At 34.2% G+C, this 13,579-nt stretch overlaps 1 protein-coding gene across 7 annotated transcripts in view; it reads left to right on the top strand.

The window, feature by feature from the left end:
- Positions 1-12,837, top strand: part of UBE2D1 (ubiquitin conjugating enzyme E2 D1) — a 36,509-nt gene extending 23,672 nt beyond the window's left edge. For 2 of the 7 annotated variants that reach the window (XM_086377874.1, XM_086377879.1), the window contains 6 exons: positions 3,033-3,096; positions 3,190-3,221; positions 5,236-5,313; positions 6,723-6,828; positions 11,155-11,248; positions 11,967-12,837. In XM_086377874.1, coding sequence (XP_086234000.1) covers positions 3,033-3,096; positions 3,190-3,221; positions 5,236-5,313; positions 6,723-6,828; positions 11,155-11,248; positions 11,967-12,012 — 420 coding nt within the window. In that variant the 3' untranslated portion in view covers positions 12,013-12,837. Of the gene's footprint in view, positions 1-3,032; positions 3,097-3,189; positions 3,222-5,235; positions 5,314-6,722; positions 6,829-10,354; positions 11,249-11,596 lie in introns of those variants that run through there. The other 5 variants (XM_086377875.1, XM_086377876.1, XM_086377878.1 and 2 more) reach the window with 5 other exon arrangements.
- Positions 12,838-13,579: the final 742 nt, after the last annotated feature.

Below are 13,579 nucleotides of genomic sequence, written 5' to 3'. Positions count from 1 at the left end.
AAATTTAAGAACGTGATAACGAGTATTTTTCTATACTATTTTGAAGGGATTTGAAAGAACAGTCTGACATTTGAAATTTGAATGCTATTCAAGGCTATTCCAAGTAAAATATGGTTTGGGTTTTTTTGTTAGTAAAGTTAATTTTGTATGATTTACTCACATATGCATTACTCTGTAAAATATATACATGCAAATCATTAACAGTTTTTTAAATCTCAATTAGAGACTTTTTTCCTTTTTAAAATTATTTTTAAATTAAAGTATAGTTGATTTACAATGTTAATTACTGCTATGCAGCAAAGTGTTTCAGTTATACATGTATATATACATGTACACTCACACACATTCTTATGTATATTTTCTTTTCCATTATGGTTTATCATAGGAATATTGAATATAGTTCTCTGTGGTATATAGTAGGGCCTTGTTGTTTATCCATTCTATATTTAAAAGCTTACATCTGCTAACCCCAGCCTCCCATTCCACCCCTCCTCCAGCTATGTGTGTGATTCTGTTTCAGTTTCATAAGACACTGTCGTTTTTCACTTAATTAGTTTTCTAGTTAAAATAAGGGCCAAGAAGTTCCATTTATTCATTTACACTAATGTTTAGAAAACACAACGTGATGAATCTTTTTAAAAGCAATCTCCTGTAAGTCCAAGTTAGAAAATCGTTAAATAAAGCGGTCATTCTAACATGAGGCTGTGGGGAATTCCCTGGCGGTCCAGTGGTAAGGACTCTGTGCTTCCGCTTTTGGGGCCCCAAGTTGGATCCCTGGTTGGGGAACTGATTCCTCAAGCCACTTGGAGAGGGAAAAAGAGATTTTGCCCAAGATCATGTGGCAAATAAGTGATGGTACTTGGACTTAAACTTCAAAGCCTTGCTTTTTTAACACTATCACTGACATCTTGCACTTTATCGTTGAACTATACTGGGACCAAAGAAGTTGCTAACTCTGTTAGTTAATTCTTGTTAGGAAGAGAAGCACAGCACAAGCTGTGGGGAAGAAACAACAGAAACAAAAAGGAAAGTACCGAGTTACACTGGAAGGGACTAGAAAACTTGGAAGGAGACCTGAGTTTGCACTTGGCTTGGTTACTTAGCTCATGTATCAGATTCTTAGGAAAGAAAGAAATTCTTAGGAAATCTAATCATGTATTAGATTCTTTTCCCTACCACATCCTCTTTCTTGTTTGTCTCTGTTAGAGCACTAAACTCATTGCAATGATGCTAAGATGCCCATCTTTTTCATTTTAACATTTCTAAAATCTGGATGTGCCTTGTAATTGATGTGTCTTAAAATTAATCAGCAACATTTCTGCTTAATTATTGGTACATAAGGATGTGATTTACCATTGACAGCATCTTAGATTTGATGAATGCAATATTTGTTTACGTGTGTTCCCATGAAATTGTTCACATCATCCCCACAGTTTTCAAATACAGAGTATATACAATGATTTTCTAATTTCTAGTATCATCCTCTTTTAAGCTCTAGCCTTGTATGTTGAATAAATTTTTCTTTGATATCACTGGGATCACAGATTTGGTATATCTACTTTCCAGATCAACATCATCTAGTATATTCCCACATCTCAGTAACTGGTATCTACACCTGTAGAAGGCCTACTGCCAGGGTCTGAATCCCAGTTCCACACTATACTAGTTCTGTGAGCACGTAGTGAACCATGTCACTTTTATTCTTTGTTTGTAAAATGGGAAGCATAATAACACCTACCTGACAGGATTATTAAGATGATAAAACATTGAGTAAATATTAGCTGCTGCTTGTTTTCATCATGTATATTTGTGACTTTTCTCCTTCCTCTATACACGTAATTCATCATCAATCCTTTCATAAGTAGTGTTTTCACAATATCCCAAATTCATCCTCTTTTATCTCCCTCTTCTCTAGTCCAAGCCCCTATTATTGCCTGTAGCAATTAATTTTGTAGCTTCCCCTTTTTCCCGTCTCTGATCCATTCAGTACATAGTCAGAGCCATCTTTTAAATCAGATTATGCCACTTCTTAAAACCCCTCCCAACGCAGTTGGTATAAAGCCCCCAATCCTTAATATGATGTATATTGTTCTCAGTTTTCTGCCTGGCCTCTGCCCGCTCTTTCAACCTCATCTTATGCTGCTGTGCCTGACAGTATCAGTTCTCCCAAAACTAACTTCTACTCATCCCTTTAGATTCAAGCTGAAATGTCACTTTCTCAAAGACATTCCCTAACTGATTGCCTAACTAAATTAGGTTCTTCAGTCCTAATTTACAGTCTTTTATATTGAATTTATGCCTTTCAAAGTTGGTGGTGGTCATTTCCTTCCCAACTGAAGGTAAATTACTTCCCCACAGTCATAGCGTTAGTTATGGTAGGACTGGAATGCCAGCCTAGGACTGACCAACTACAACTGTGCCATTTCCATGATCTTTTGCTTCCTTGAAAGCAGAAAAGAGCATATGAATCAATGTGCTAGGCTTTAAGATATGGCCCAGCTGCTCTCCTTTCTTTCCATTTAACCTTCATGTTGTTCCTTAAATATCCATCTGTCCGTGAGCCTTCACTCCCCCAAATTAGATTATAAACTGGTTGAAGTAGGATCTGTGTGTTTTTTTTTTTAAATCTATATTATACACCTAGTACCTATATAAGTATTTATACTTATATAGGTATATACTTATATAGTACCTATATAAGTACTAGGTGTATAATATTGATTTGAGGGAAAAAAAAATTCTAAGTTACACTGCATATAATAGATACTCAAAAATATTTTGTATTAGGGATGCTAAAGAAAAACAGTATTTTAATTCATTTAATTTTTTAAAATTTGGAGCTGTCTCATGAAGGAATTTAATATCTTATTCCATATTCTTCTATCCATCAGTGACGTAGTACATTTTATGTGTCCATATTTTGAATAGAACTGCCTAAAATGATATTTAAATGAATTGTTTGTGTCTTCATGGATTATTGCACTTGTTTCACTGGAAAAGAATTAATCTGAACTATTTTTGCTTTGCTTCAGGAGTTAAGTGATCTACAACGTGACCCACCTGCTCACTGTTCGGCTGGACCTGTGGGAGATGACTGTAAGCTTTACTCTCTTGCTAGGATTTTGGTACCATTAGTAGTACAGGTTTGAACTCTTATTAATGACTCCAAAACTCCTTTGTTTGTTTCAGTGTTCCACTGGCAAGCAACTATTATGGGGCCTGTAAGTATGATTCATATATGTGAAATTAATCCCTTCAACCATCCTTCATTCTTACCATTTCATCTTTGATCAGATGTTTGTGGCTAGGGTTGAATTTTCTTGTACTCTGAGTCACTCAGAAAGCAAAATATGAGTAAAGGATTTATGATGATTTTCTAGTGCTCTGGTGGCAAATACTTGCTTGGAACACATTTACAGTGCTTTACCAAATCCCTGATCATTATGCATAGTTTGCAACCAGGCTTTGTGTTTGCTTTATCTTTCTTTAAATACAGAAAGTTGTTTGGAACTAAGTGTAGTTACTCTCAACGTTTTAGTAGGTTAGATATAAGTCTAATTAACCCAATAATGGAATTCCTACAAGTAACAAGCAGTAAGTTTCACTGCAGTGTTTCATCACTGTGTGAGAGATCAGATACAATTTTGCAGTGGCTCTGTTGGCATCTCATGAGCTTGCCTCTTGTTGTCCTGAATTCAAAATCACCTGCTGTTCTGTAACTGGCTTCTCATTATACTCATTGCCTTTGTTAAGCTTATTTCTTTCTACACCTGAGAAGCAGTTGTGACTTTTCTTTTTGTGGGCAAAAATCTGATTGTATGAGAATGGGCACTGACACCTCAGGTCTGCTTCTAGACAAGAGTATGTTAGTAACATGTTTCCATGAGCATCATTCTGTCCTCCCTCCTTTGAAAGAGCTTTATCCAGGAAGCCATAGAGTTTTTAATCATAATTGCCTTATGCTAAGCTTTTAAAACATACACCAGTTACTGAATTTTCAGAGCAAGGGTCCTGGGCCAAATGTTTAAAATCACTAAATTGTTACATTAAGTTCTTTTTTTAAAGGGTGAAGTGCATCATATTTATTTAACTACTTTGATAGGAATCTTTTTGCATTGCTTACCAAGAACTTTCAAAACATCACCTCTCACCCTTACGAATTATAGCCCTCCACAAATATTTCGCAGGTGAATCATATGTAGCAATTTATGTTACTCATACCCCCCCTTTATTTTAGTAATGTAAATATGCCACTGTATAGTATAATTGAGTAAGAAGATCATATCTGTTGATTGTAATTAACTTATATTTTCTACATTCCTTATAATTTTTGCTAAACTAGAATTAAACAATGTATATAGTAAGAATAATTATACAGTATGGTCCTCTAATATCTATGTAGAAACTTAAGTAGAAAGTAATGATAGCCTTCTGTTCTTACAACATGTTGACAGAGTATAACATGATACATTTAATTAAAATAAATGAATTAAAATAGAATTTAAAGGTATTTTTGCTACTTTTTTCCCCTTTCCTCCTTTTTTAAATCATCCTTTTTTTTTTTCTTGCTTGTAACATAAGTATTTCCTAATTGCTATAAAGGCATATGGTGAAATTTAAATTCCTCTTATAAAATTGATTCCTAATTTGATAATTCTATGAAACTGAATTTCTCTAGTTTCATTAGTGGCTTTTTCGCATTTTCCACATTATTTTGTAAACTGTTACTAAGTGAAGATTTGAGGTTTAAATTATGTAATAGTGTCACTTAGCCTTTTCTTTTCATAAATCGTTCATTTCAATTTATCTCTATTCTTGCCCCTTTAAGGGAAGGAGCATGAAAACCTAGGTTTTATAATTAAGAAGAAATATACTAGCCTCAACCCTTTTCTTTGATATTGATTACTGCTGCGAATCATCATTCTTTTCTCACAAAGTCTTGTGTGTATACTTATCTTTAACAACCGGTACTCACAAACAGGTTTATTTGGTCAAGTCATACCACTCTACTGTGTGTGTCCTATTTTTGTTTTGTTTTAAACTATGATTTTGGCATGATTGCTGGAAAATCCTCCTTCATGCCTACAAAGAGAAACCTGTTTTCAAGGTAAATGATTTGAACTTAAGACAAAAGAATGGCATTTTTTTTTCAAACCATTATATTTGGAGGGAATCATCTTGGATTACTAATAAATACAGCAGTCAGACACTGATGTAATTATTTTGTAATTTCAGCCTGATAGCGCATATCAAGGTGGAGTCTTCTTTCTCACTGTACATTTTCCGACAGACTATCCTTTTAAACCACCAAAGGTATTTTTATTTTTATCATTGATGTCACCCCTATGTCAGGGAATTTACTTTCTATCCAGAGATATTTTCATGATGTCAAAAGACTGTGGGTGGGTTGGCGTGTCCAAACTTTTACATAAAGCCACTGAATCTAAAATATGTTTCCTCATCAAATATTTTACTATGTCTGTAAACAAAAAGCAGTATCTATTAGGTTAGAAATTAGCTTCCCTAACCTATCTTACCTTCCTCATTACATATGTGTAGTTTGGAAGTGTTTATGGTCAAGAATTAGATTTTTCCATTCCGGGGATTTTCTTTCCAAGGCTGATCCTTCTTTCTCAATTTTTAAGTATTCAACCAACATTTATTGAGCACCTACCATATTCTGTTGCACCGGGGAATACAAAATATAATAAATAAGATACAGTCCTTTTATTATATTTAGTATAGGAAAGATTAAGGGCTTTGGTAGCTAGCTAAGCTGGTAAAGAATCTGCCTGCAATACAAGAGACCCCGGTTTGCTTCCTGGGCTGGGAAGTTCCCCTGGAGAATGGATAGGCTACCCACTCCAGTATTCTTGGGCTTCCCTGGTGGCTCTGTGGTAAAGAATCCACCTGCAATGTAGGAGACCTGGGTTTGATCCCTGGGTTGGGAAGATCCCCTAGAGGAGGGCATGGGAACCCACTCAAGTATTTTTGCCTAGAGAATCCCCAGAGACAAAGAAGCCTGAAGAGCTGCAGTTCATAGGGTCACAAAGAATTGGACACAACTGAGCAACTAAGCACAAAAATAGGAAAGGTTAAAACACATTATTATTAAATTTAGCTTAGCTCTAAAAAGGAAACCAACAAATGATGGGGTGTCAGTGAGGGAGCGAATCATTAACAAATTCTATCACTCATGAGATAATTACCTTAGATTTTTAAAAACATCTGATTATATATGAAATGATACAACAATTCTTGTGAAAGATTGGAATTCTTGGTAGCTTTCTTAGCACAGGTAATAAGCTGGGACCCCTTAACTTTCCTCCAGAATAGGGTCAGCATTCTATTTCTAGACTCAGGTGTCAATTGATCATTAAATTAAGGAAAGGGTCGCTTTGAGGGGTGATGAAAGCCATGGTTAATTATCTCAGGTGCTACTCAACTAGTCATACCAGCTATTACAGACTTATTTATTACAATTTCTAAAATACTTCTCAATTGCTTGGTGTTAGGAAGAACAGGAAACTGAATTTATTTGCTTTCATATTATCAGTAGCTAAAGCTACATTCGGATAAAGTAGATGCTCATCTAGTTTGTGTTGAATACATTTCTCCTCTAAGGTCATATGAAATTGAGGACATTTTACCTTAGAGCAAATTGGTTCTGTTTGCTTTCATAGTTCATGGATTATCAACAATTTTTTTTGTTTTATGTTTAGATTGCTTTCACAACAAAAATTTACCATCCAAACATAAACAGTAATGGAAGTATTTGTCTTGATATCCTGAGGTCACAATGGTCACCAGCTCTGACTGTGTCAAAAGGTAATTTCATTTATCAGATTTAAAACAGTTAATAACAGTGAGACAGAAAAAATACAGCAAAAAGGTCTTAGGGACCAAAGTTTGAAACAAAAAACCAATCGACTGTTTTCTTCTGCTTTGCTTTTGCTTTCCTTTCATAGCTTTTGTATTACTTATGCTTAGGGGTGTTGATGGGCTGATCTAAATGATGAAATGAGAGAAATTTAAAACGGTAGAACTAGAAATTTGGGGATAAGCCTGTTGACATTTCATTCCTTTAGTTTGGGCTTTATCTTTAAAAACAGACAGGAACACAGAAAGAGATGCACACACAGAAGTAAAAATAAGATTTTAGGACCAGTTGTCCTGTTCACTAAATGGAATTATTTATTGACATAATAAAGCTTTACCTCTCTTTTACTTCATCTAAGAAGTAATGGCAAACTAGGCAGATAAAATAAATGATTTAAAAAGACAGGAATTTGCTTGCAGTCCAATGGGTAGGACTCTAGACTTTCACTGCCAAGGGCCCCAGGTTCAATCTCTGATCTGGGAACAAGTCTCATGGTATGGCCAAAACAAAAAAAAAAAGAAAGACATATTTACACTTTAGAATAATGCAGTACGTAGAGCATGTTAGTCTAAACTTTAGGCAATAAATAGCATCATTGTAAGGACTGATAAATACTCCATACAGATTCTCAACTTTCACAGTTATATAGCATTATTCTTTGAGATGTGTATATAGGGCATCTGAAGCTGTTTGTTTCATTCACTAATGCTGTTTGCTTTGCCACCCTCTTGTCTTGTCTCTAACAGAAGAGAGCCTGAGTTACTATTTTGATATAGAAACATCTGCCCCTCAAAGTAACTTGGTAGTTTTCCCTTTTTATAAAATTTAAGGAAACTATTTCTCTTGAAGAATTTAGAGGAAGAATTGATGATCATTAAAAAAAATTTAAATAAATGCTACCTGATTACATAACTTGTGTAAAAATTGATAAGCTGTATAGGAAGCAGTGTCTACAGCCATGATTATTTCAAGTATTAGACAAGTAACAGCCCTTCAGATGAGTTAGTTATTTGTGAATGGCATTTTTTCTGACCTAAAATGTCCCTATAAAATGTTTGTGTAGATGCTAGTGTTTTTAAAAAAATCTTTCACATAACTGTTACATACTAGATATAGGAAAGATAACTGTCATAAAGTTATTCAGATTAATAAACTTTCCTGGAATAGTATCACAAAATGAAATTCAGTTAGCTTATGCAGGAGGAGAAGGGGATGACAGAGGATCAGATGGTTGGATGGCATCACCGACTCAATGGACGTGAGTTTGAGCAAGCTCCAGGAGTTGGTAAAGGACAGAGAAGCCTGGTGTGCTGCAGTCCATGGAGTGGCAAAGGGTTGGACACAACTGTGCGACTGAACTGACTGAACTATGCAGCTAAATAATTACAAGAGAAAGTGCAGACTGTCAGGTGTTAAATACTTGCCTTCTGATATTGGTAGCTTTTTATAAAAAACAATTCATTTTGTCGACTTCTAGAAACTTAAAAAAAAATTGTTGGAGTATATTTGCTTTACAATATTGTGTTAGTTTCTGCTGTACAGCAAAGTGAATCAACTTTACATATATATGTATCCCCTATTTTTTGGATTGCCTTCTCATTTAGGTCACCGTAGAGCATTGAGTAGAATTCCCTGTGCTGTACAGTCGATTCTCATTAGTTAGCTTAGGAGCTGTCCTTTAAGAACAGTTTCACGTAACCTTAGTTTCCTCATATGTCAAATAAGAAATTATAATAGTATTACTACATATGGTCACTATGCAACTAGCACATAGTAAAGCACTCAGTTCAGTTCAGTCGCTCAGTCATGTCTGACTCTTTGCGACCCCATGGACTGCAGCATGCCAGGCCTCCCTGTCCATCACCAACTCCCGGAGTTTACCCAAACTCATGTCCATTGAGTTGGTGATGCCGTCCAACCCTCTCATCCTCTGTCGTCCCCTTCTCCTCCTGCCTTCAGTCTTTCCCAGCATTAGTGTCTTTTCCAGTGAGTCAGCTCTTTGCATCAGGTGGCCAAAGTATTGGAGTTTCAGCTTCAACATCAGTCCTTCCAGTGAACACTCAGGACTGATCTCCTTTAGGATGGACTGGTTGGATCTCCCTGCAGTCCAAGGGACTCTCAAGAGTCTTCTCCAACACCACAATTCAAAAGCATCAATTCTGCGCTCAGCTTTCTTTATAGTCCAACTGCCATAGATGACTACTGGAAAAACCATAACCTTGACTAGACGGACCTTTGTTGACAAAATAATGTCTCTGCTTTTTAACATGCTGTCTAGGTTGGTCATAACTTTTCTTCCAAGGAGTAAGCGTCTTTTAATTTCATAGCTGCAGTGACCAACTGCAGTGATTTTGGAGCCCCCCAAAATAGTCAGCCACTGTTTCCCATCTGTTTGCCATGAAGTGATGGGACCAGATGCCATGATCTTCGTTTTCTGAATGTTGAGCTTTAAGCCAAGTTTTTCATTCTCCTCTTTCACTTGCATCAAGAGGCTTTTTAGTTCCTCTTCACTTTCTGCCATATGGGTGGTGTCATCTGCATATCTGAGGTTATTGATATTTCTCCCATAATCTTGATTCCAGCTTGTGTTTCATCCAGCCCAGCGTTTCTCATGATGTTCTCTGCATATAAGTTAAATAAGCAGGGTGACAATATACAGCCTTGATGTACTCCTTTTCCTATTTGGAACCAGTCTGTTGTTCCATGTCCAATTCTAACTGTTGCTTCCTGCCCTGCATATAGATTTCTCAAGAGGCAGGTCAAGTGGTCTGGTATTCCCATCTCTTTCAGAATTTTCCAGTTTATTGTGATCCACACAATCAAAAGCTTTGGCATAGTCCATAAAGAGAAATAGATGTTTTTCTGGAACTCTCTTGCTTTTTTGATGATCCAGTGGATGTTGGCAATTTATCTGTGGTTCTTCTGCCTTTTCAAAATCCAGCTTGAACATCTGGAATTCACGGTTCACATATTACTGAAGCCCGGCTTGGAGAATTTTGAGCATTACTTTACTAGCGTGTGAGATGAGTGCAATTGTGTGGTAGTTTAAGCATTCTTTGGCATTGCCTTTCTTTGGGATTGGAATGAAAACTTACCTTTTCCAATCCTGTGGCCTCAAATGAACGTTAACTATATTTACCTTTTCCCTTAAAACATTTGTTTTGTATGCATAATAGTGAAATCAGGGTACAGGGCTCTTGGTAGCAGGAGGGAGGAGATGAGGAACCTCCTTCTTGCTTAGTTTATAAAGTAGCATGTATTTTCTTTATATGTGTTCATTTTTCACTTTTTAATATTTTAAATGTTTTATTTCACTTTTTATCATGAGTTAAGTTTGGAAACTTTCTGGAGACATGAGCCCAGATAATTTACCCTGTTTGTTTAATATACAGACTTAAATTTTCTTTGGGTAGACGGAAGATAAAAGAGGAATGAAATGTTAGTTTTTCTTAGCCCTTATCGCCCCCTTTCCAGGTCATTTAAGGATCACCTCTGCCTTATAAATTCACCTTTGGATGTGTAACAGTAGAAAAAGATAAATGAACATAGTAGAGGAAGGTGAAGATGGAAGATTGTTCCAAAGACTCCATGTATCCCCTTGGAAGTGGTGGCATGGAAGCAGACAATGAGGAACCAGAGTCCTTGATCCCTTCTTTTTCAGATACTTAGTTTTTTTGTTGGTTTGTTTTTGCTTTTTAAAATATAGCTATTTGCATTAGTATTTGGATTCAACATGGCAAGAAACAACTACTATATTTTTTCAATTTTAATTTACATTGTAAAATATACAAGTTATGTAATGATAGCTGTGCATATTATTTTTAAATGCATTTGATACAAATACTGTACATGTAATAAAAAATTTCATTGAAAATAATTTACAAATCTTCCCTCTTTAGCTCTAAGCTCAAATAAAAAGTGCATGAGCTCAGTCTCCCAAAATAGTTTGAACTATTAACTATAATTTGATTGTTTTACCTTGAATTGATTAGAACACAGATTTTTTGCATTAAAATAGAATAAAAAGTGGACAGTTTTCTTGTTAAAGTAAAAAAGTATCTCTAAGAAACATCTGAGGTTAGGATGCTATACTAATATTTTCCAACTGTGTATTTGGAGTCTGTATGTTTTAATCTCAAATGTAATTTAATGTGTTCATTTTGCTTTTTTTCTTTGTAAGTTTATTGTGTATTCATTAAAATTATTTTTACATATGTACTTTTGTATAAAGTAGAAAACTCATTACCTAATATGGTGTTCTCTTTTAAATCTAGTTTTATTGTCCATATGTTCTCTGCTTTGTGACCCTAATCCAGATGATCCCTTAGTACCAGATATTGCTCAAATCTATAAATCAGACAAAGAAAAGTAAGTGTTTGCTTACATTGGTTTCTATGCATTTCTATGTAGTCTGCCAAAACATAAGTATTATCAGTGTATTTAAGTACATTTAGTTACGCTTAGTATTTTTGTTGTTTATCTTTCCAAAGGAGTAAATCTTTCTTTTTAAACTGTTACTCTTTTTACAAAAAATCTCACCCCTTCCCACTTATTGTTTCATCCTTTACTGTTTAATAGTACTTATTTTGCCTTTGCATAATATGCATGTTTTTTGATAGTAACTGTCAAGCTATATATAATTCTAAGTAGTAAATCTAAAACTTAAGAAGTTGGTAATTGGAAACTACTGAATATCATATTCCTTACTTTCTCCAGGAAGAGAAGTTATCCCTAACTACCCCTAAACTGACCTACATCTTGCTGGTACCATTGATTCATACGCATTTTACAGATAATGGCCATTCAGGGTTGGCTTTTATGGATTTGTATTAGAAATTGACTTCTTTATTTTGTTATTTATAACTTAGGTACATTTTCATATAGGTTGTAAAGAGATCTATTAGTTTAAGAAATCCCTTATGTTTTCTGTTTTATTTATGTATGAACCAAAGTCACATTGACCCAATAATTGGTATATGTATGATTATTGTGATTAAATGTAAAAAGTTAGACAGTTTTACATAGACAGATCTTCTAAAACATTTAATTTGTATGTTTTTACTGTATCCCTTTTGTATATCTACAGATACAACAGACACGCAAGAGAATGGACTCAGAAATATGCAATGTAAAATCAAAAAAAATTTCATATATACCAGAGTACTGTAAAATCTAGGTTTTTTTCAACATTAGCAGTAAATTGAGCACTGTTTACTGTTTCATTGTACCATGAAATCCTGATTTTTACCCATTTTAAATGTATTTCTGAAGCAAGACAAAACAAACTTCCAAAAATATTCTTGAGACTGTGATGAGAGCATTTATCATTTTGTATGCATTGAGAAAGACATTTATTATGGTTTTTAAGATACGTGGACATCTGCGTTTTCAGCTTACAAGATCTACAATGCATCTGAAAAGCAACCAAATTATTTTTTGCTGAAACTAGATGTTTTTACATGAAAAATACTGTATGTGTTATCTAAGATGTTGTCAGTTTTATAAATCTGTATTCAGATTTCATTCTTTGTTAGCTCACTTTATAATTTGTATTTTTTTACTGTATAGACTAAATATATTCTATTTACATGTATGTCAACTTGTTACTTTTTTCCTGTGAACAGTATTGAAAAAACCCAACATCTGATAATGAAATGAATTAACTGTCTCCCTTGTCTTGGGGTATTCTGTAGATTGATTGCAGATTTCTTAAACCTGAAATGATCTTTACACTGTAATTCTCAGTATACTGATTATGGTAAAACGTTTTGATTTTGTTATACTTGACTTAACTTTATTACAATGTGAATTAATTGCACTGCTAAGTAGAAAGCTGTATAACTTTTATTTGTTGCTATTCACATCTGAATTTTTTTCTGTATAGGCAATATTATATTGACACCTTTTACAGATCTTAATGTAGCTTTTTCCATTTAAATAAAATGCTTTTTCTACTATTTGTCTTGATTACTTTGAAAGATAAAAATTTGCCTTATCTACAAGTAAGGATCAATACTCTATATAAAATTTTGCATGAAAATTAATTCCAAATTGTAAGGATGAAGTCTGTTGTACTTGGTATTGAGTGCGTGCTTAGTCTCTCAGTTGTGTCCAACTTAAGCACCATTAATTATATAAATTTTGCTTTAGATTTGTATCTGTCTACTAAATTGTCAATCTAAAGGATGATATACATTAGTTCTTTATTATAGAATAGAATTTAGAATATGTCGGAGTTTGTCTTGGATCACATATAAAATGAATTATTTTCTAGAGTACTGAGATGAATATAAGGCAGTGTCACCCACATTGAAGAAAAAGTCTTTATAGACTTAAAGAGTAATTAGGTTAATTCATTAAAATACCCCTCTAGATGTAACTAGCATTGTATTTCTTAACATTTTAAAATCTAGAATTTCAAAAACAGAATTTTAGTGCTATCACAGTTTGAAAGAGGACATCCATGTTTTAACCATAGAAATTATAAAGAAAATTCTAAAATGACACCTTTCCTCTGTTTTATACTTTGTCAGTTTAAAGTGACTTAAATGAGCAGATTATCTTTGCAGATTAAAAAAAAACAAACAAACTAGAAAATCCTGATGATCTAACTTAGAAAAAAGATACATCTCTAATTATTAGCATGTTTACCAAACTTGAGTGTCATTTTTAAGAAGAATTGTAGGTCTTCTGATTATT

Source organism: Bos grunniens, chromosome 26 (genome assembly GCF_055505025.1).
Source record: "Bos grunniens cultivar Pamir isolate PY7600 chromosome 26, Bosgru_T2T1.0, whole genome shotgun sequence".
In the NCBI taxonomy this organism is placed as follows: domain Eukaryota; kingdom Metazoa; phylum Chordata; class Mammalia; order Artiodactyla; family Bovidae; genus Bos; species Bos grunniens.
The sequence above is the reverse complement of the archived record's forward strand: the minus strand, read 5'-3'. Positions and strand labels throughout refer to the sequence as shown.